Below are 2,543 nucleotides of genomic sequence, written 5' to 3'. Positions count from 1 at the left end.
TGATTAAAATTGAATTATTCCCATATCTTGACTGACAAAAATGATTAAAAATAAAAAGGAATGTTTAATTTGTTTTTTAAATGGCACAAAAAAAATTATAGGGAGAAAAGGAGGGGTAGAAATGATAGTGGCGAGAGAATCCAATGCAAATAATATCATATCATATATGATCATCATCGAAGAAAAGGGTCCATTTTATCGTCGTTGTTGCACACGACAGACGCGTCATATAATGCGCGCGTGACATAAATGTTATCGTCATTCTGAGCCTATCACGTAATATCGCATATCGCCATGTCCATGACGCCACCTCAACTCATCACAATGACATCATACATCCACCAGTCTACATCCAACGGCTAGAAAACCACCGCTATAATTTTATTAAAATCTTCCATTCCATTTTTTAACCGCCCCATACAAACAGCACTCTTTCGCTTAGAATTTCAATCACAGCGCTGCGCAACACAATTTTTTTTTATTTTTTTTAAAAAATAATTTAAAAAGTAAATAACAAAATATTTTTTTATTTCAATAATTTGTTTTGATTAAAGTAAGACCAAATCTTCTTAGTCTTCTTTATAAATAAAATTTATATGGACCTAACTACCATGCAATTTCTCGTTCTAGGTCACTAAATTAAATTAATTACTTACTTTTTTAAAATTTTATGTGGATTTAATACATATATTGGTTGCAACTGCTTGATGATGTTACTGAGCTATTAGCAAAAGAAAGGATTTGTGCTTGTTTTGTTTTTCACAGAGAAGCATGGATAACAATAAGGGAAAAGACAAAAGGAGAAGGATCGAGAAACAATCCGATCAGGAACCAAATCGTAAAAAGCAGAGAGAGGACGACGCCACAGAGGAGGAGGTGGAGGAATTCTTTGCAATTCTGAGAAGGATGCAGGTAGCCGTTAAGTATTTCGAGAAAGGAAATGGAGAAGGATGGCGAGCTGCTGTCGAAGCCGAGGTTGTTGCGGTGGTCGGTGATGGTGATGGTGATGGTGATGGCGCTCGTAAGGATGAGAAGATTAAGATCAGAAAGGAAGCGGTTGTTGAGGAGGAAGCTGTACTTTTGGATTTAAATGCCTTGCCGGAGGTGGAAACTCATGAGGCATGAGATTTCCGCTGGTTGTTCAGATCTCGGCCGCCGAATAGATGGCGGATGAGCAGTTCCCGTCGCGAGTTTAACCGCCTGTTATACATGAGAGTAGGTCTTTGTTTCTTTCTTTTCCTAATATGTTATTTTATTTTATTTTTTTCAATTACGAGTTCTGTTTAATAATTAGACTTATTATGATATTTACTAAGATAAAATAATTAATTGTAATAGACCTGAAGAAATACATGTAATAGTAATATAGTGTCGTATGATACTTGACTAATTCTCATTTAAGAGAATTTTTATGACTATATTTTAATGTGATTATAATCTCTCTCTTTTTTTCTTACATATGTTAGCAGGGAAATTTTTTTATTTTGAAGTTTAGTCTCTTTCAGTAGTCCTTGAAAAAAAATCTGTCTTAGAAATTAAGTTAGTAGGAATCATGTTCGATTCATTTCTTTTTTTTCTTTCTCTTTTTTTAACTTTTATTTTTTAGTGCATAAACATTTTGTTATCTTGAATAATCTTTAGGGTATCTACTATGTAAATATTCTTTTAGTTTTTAATAAATTAAAATAAGTGTTATTTTGGAGTTTGTTTTTGAAAATTGATCAATTATTAATTGAAGTAAGGAAGTTAAAAATGTAATTATAGATAATAATATTGATTTTAATGGATGGGTTATAATTTTGATGGACAAAAAGAAAGGACTACTTTTCTATATACACAAGATTTTAGGTAATATTTAATAAAATAATATTTGATATAAATAATCATATTTAGATGGACTCATTATGTTATCTAAAAATGTTTATTAAAAGAATATATTGAACATGTATACAAATTGTATTTATTGACAGTCTTTTTTATTATTAAAGTTTTTAAATTTTAAATATAAATAAAAAATTAGAATCGATATATAAAATTTAGGGATAAGTGTATTTAGTGGTTTTATTATTTTATAATTTTTAGATAAAAAGAGAAATGTGATTATAAATCGTTAAAAGAAAAAATATTTCACCATTAAAAAATTTCAATTTGCAAGGATTTGGTCATCTTTACGCCGATCGGCCATTATTAACATGTTGTCTGTGTTTGATAATGTGAGTTTGGAGCTTAACAACTCATAATTTTAATATTTGACCGTTAAATCGTAATTTAAGAAGTTATTAATATGATGATATTGATTTAACAATCAAATATTGATGTTTTGAGTTGTTAAGCTCTAAATCCATATTATCAAACGTGAGAAGTATGATAATGATGACTAAATTCTTGCAAGTAAAAAAAATTTTAACGGTAAAATATTTTATTTTGTCATGATTTGCAACCATATGTTTTTTTTTATTTGAATAAAAACCACATGCTAAAAGTTATAAAATGATGAAATCACAATGTAATTTTATATATTTATCCCAAAAGTTTAATTAGTA

At 29.1% G+C, this 2,543-nt stretch overlaps 1 protein-coding gene across 1 annotated transcript; it reads left to right on the top strand.

The window, feature by feature from the left end:
* Positions 1-459: 459 nt before the first annotated feature.
* Positions 460-1,456, top strand: LOC125369046 (protein NIM1-INTERACTING 2-like). Its single transcript, XM_048370446.1, has one exon. The coding sequence runs from the start codon at positions 772-774 to the stop codon at positions 1,123-1,125; it is 354 nt and encodes a 117-aa protein (XP_048226403.1). The 5' UTR covers positions 460-771; the 3' UTR covers positions 1,126-1,456.
* The last annotated feature ends 1,087 nt before the right edge of the window (positions 1,457-2,543 follow it).

This window comes from Ricinus communis, chromosome 1, assembly GCF_019578655.1.
Source record: "Ricinus communis isolate WT05 ecotype wild-type chromosome 1, ASM1957865v1, whole genome shotgun sequence".
Taxonomy (NCBI): domain Eukaryota; kingdom Viridiplantae; phylum Streptophyta; class Magnoliopsida; order Malpighiales; family Euphorbiaceae; genus Ricinus; species Ricinus communis.
This window is presented reverse-complemented; position numbering and strand designations above follow the sequence as displayed.

Excerpts from the sequence above, each read along its gene's own strand:
- LOC125369046 (XM_048370446.1), top strand. The coding sequence starts at position 772 with ATGGATAACAATAAGGGAAAAGACAAAAGGAGAAGGATCGAGAAACAA.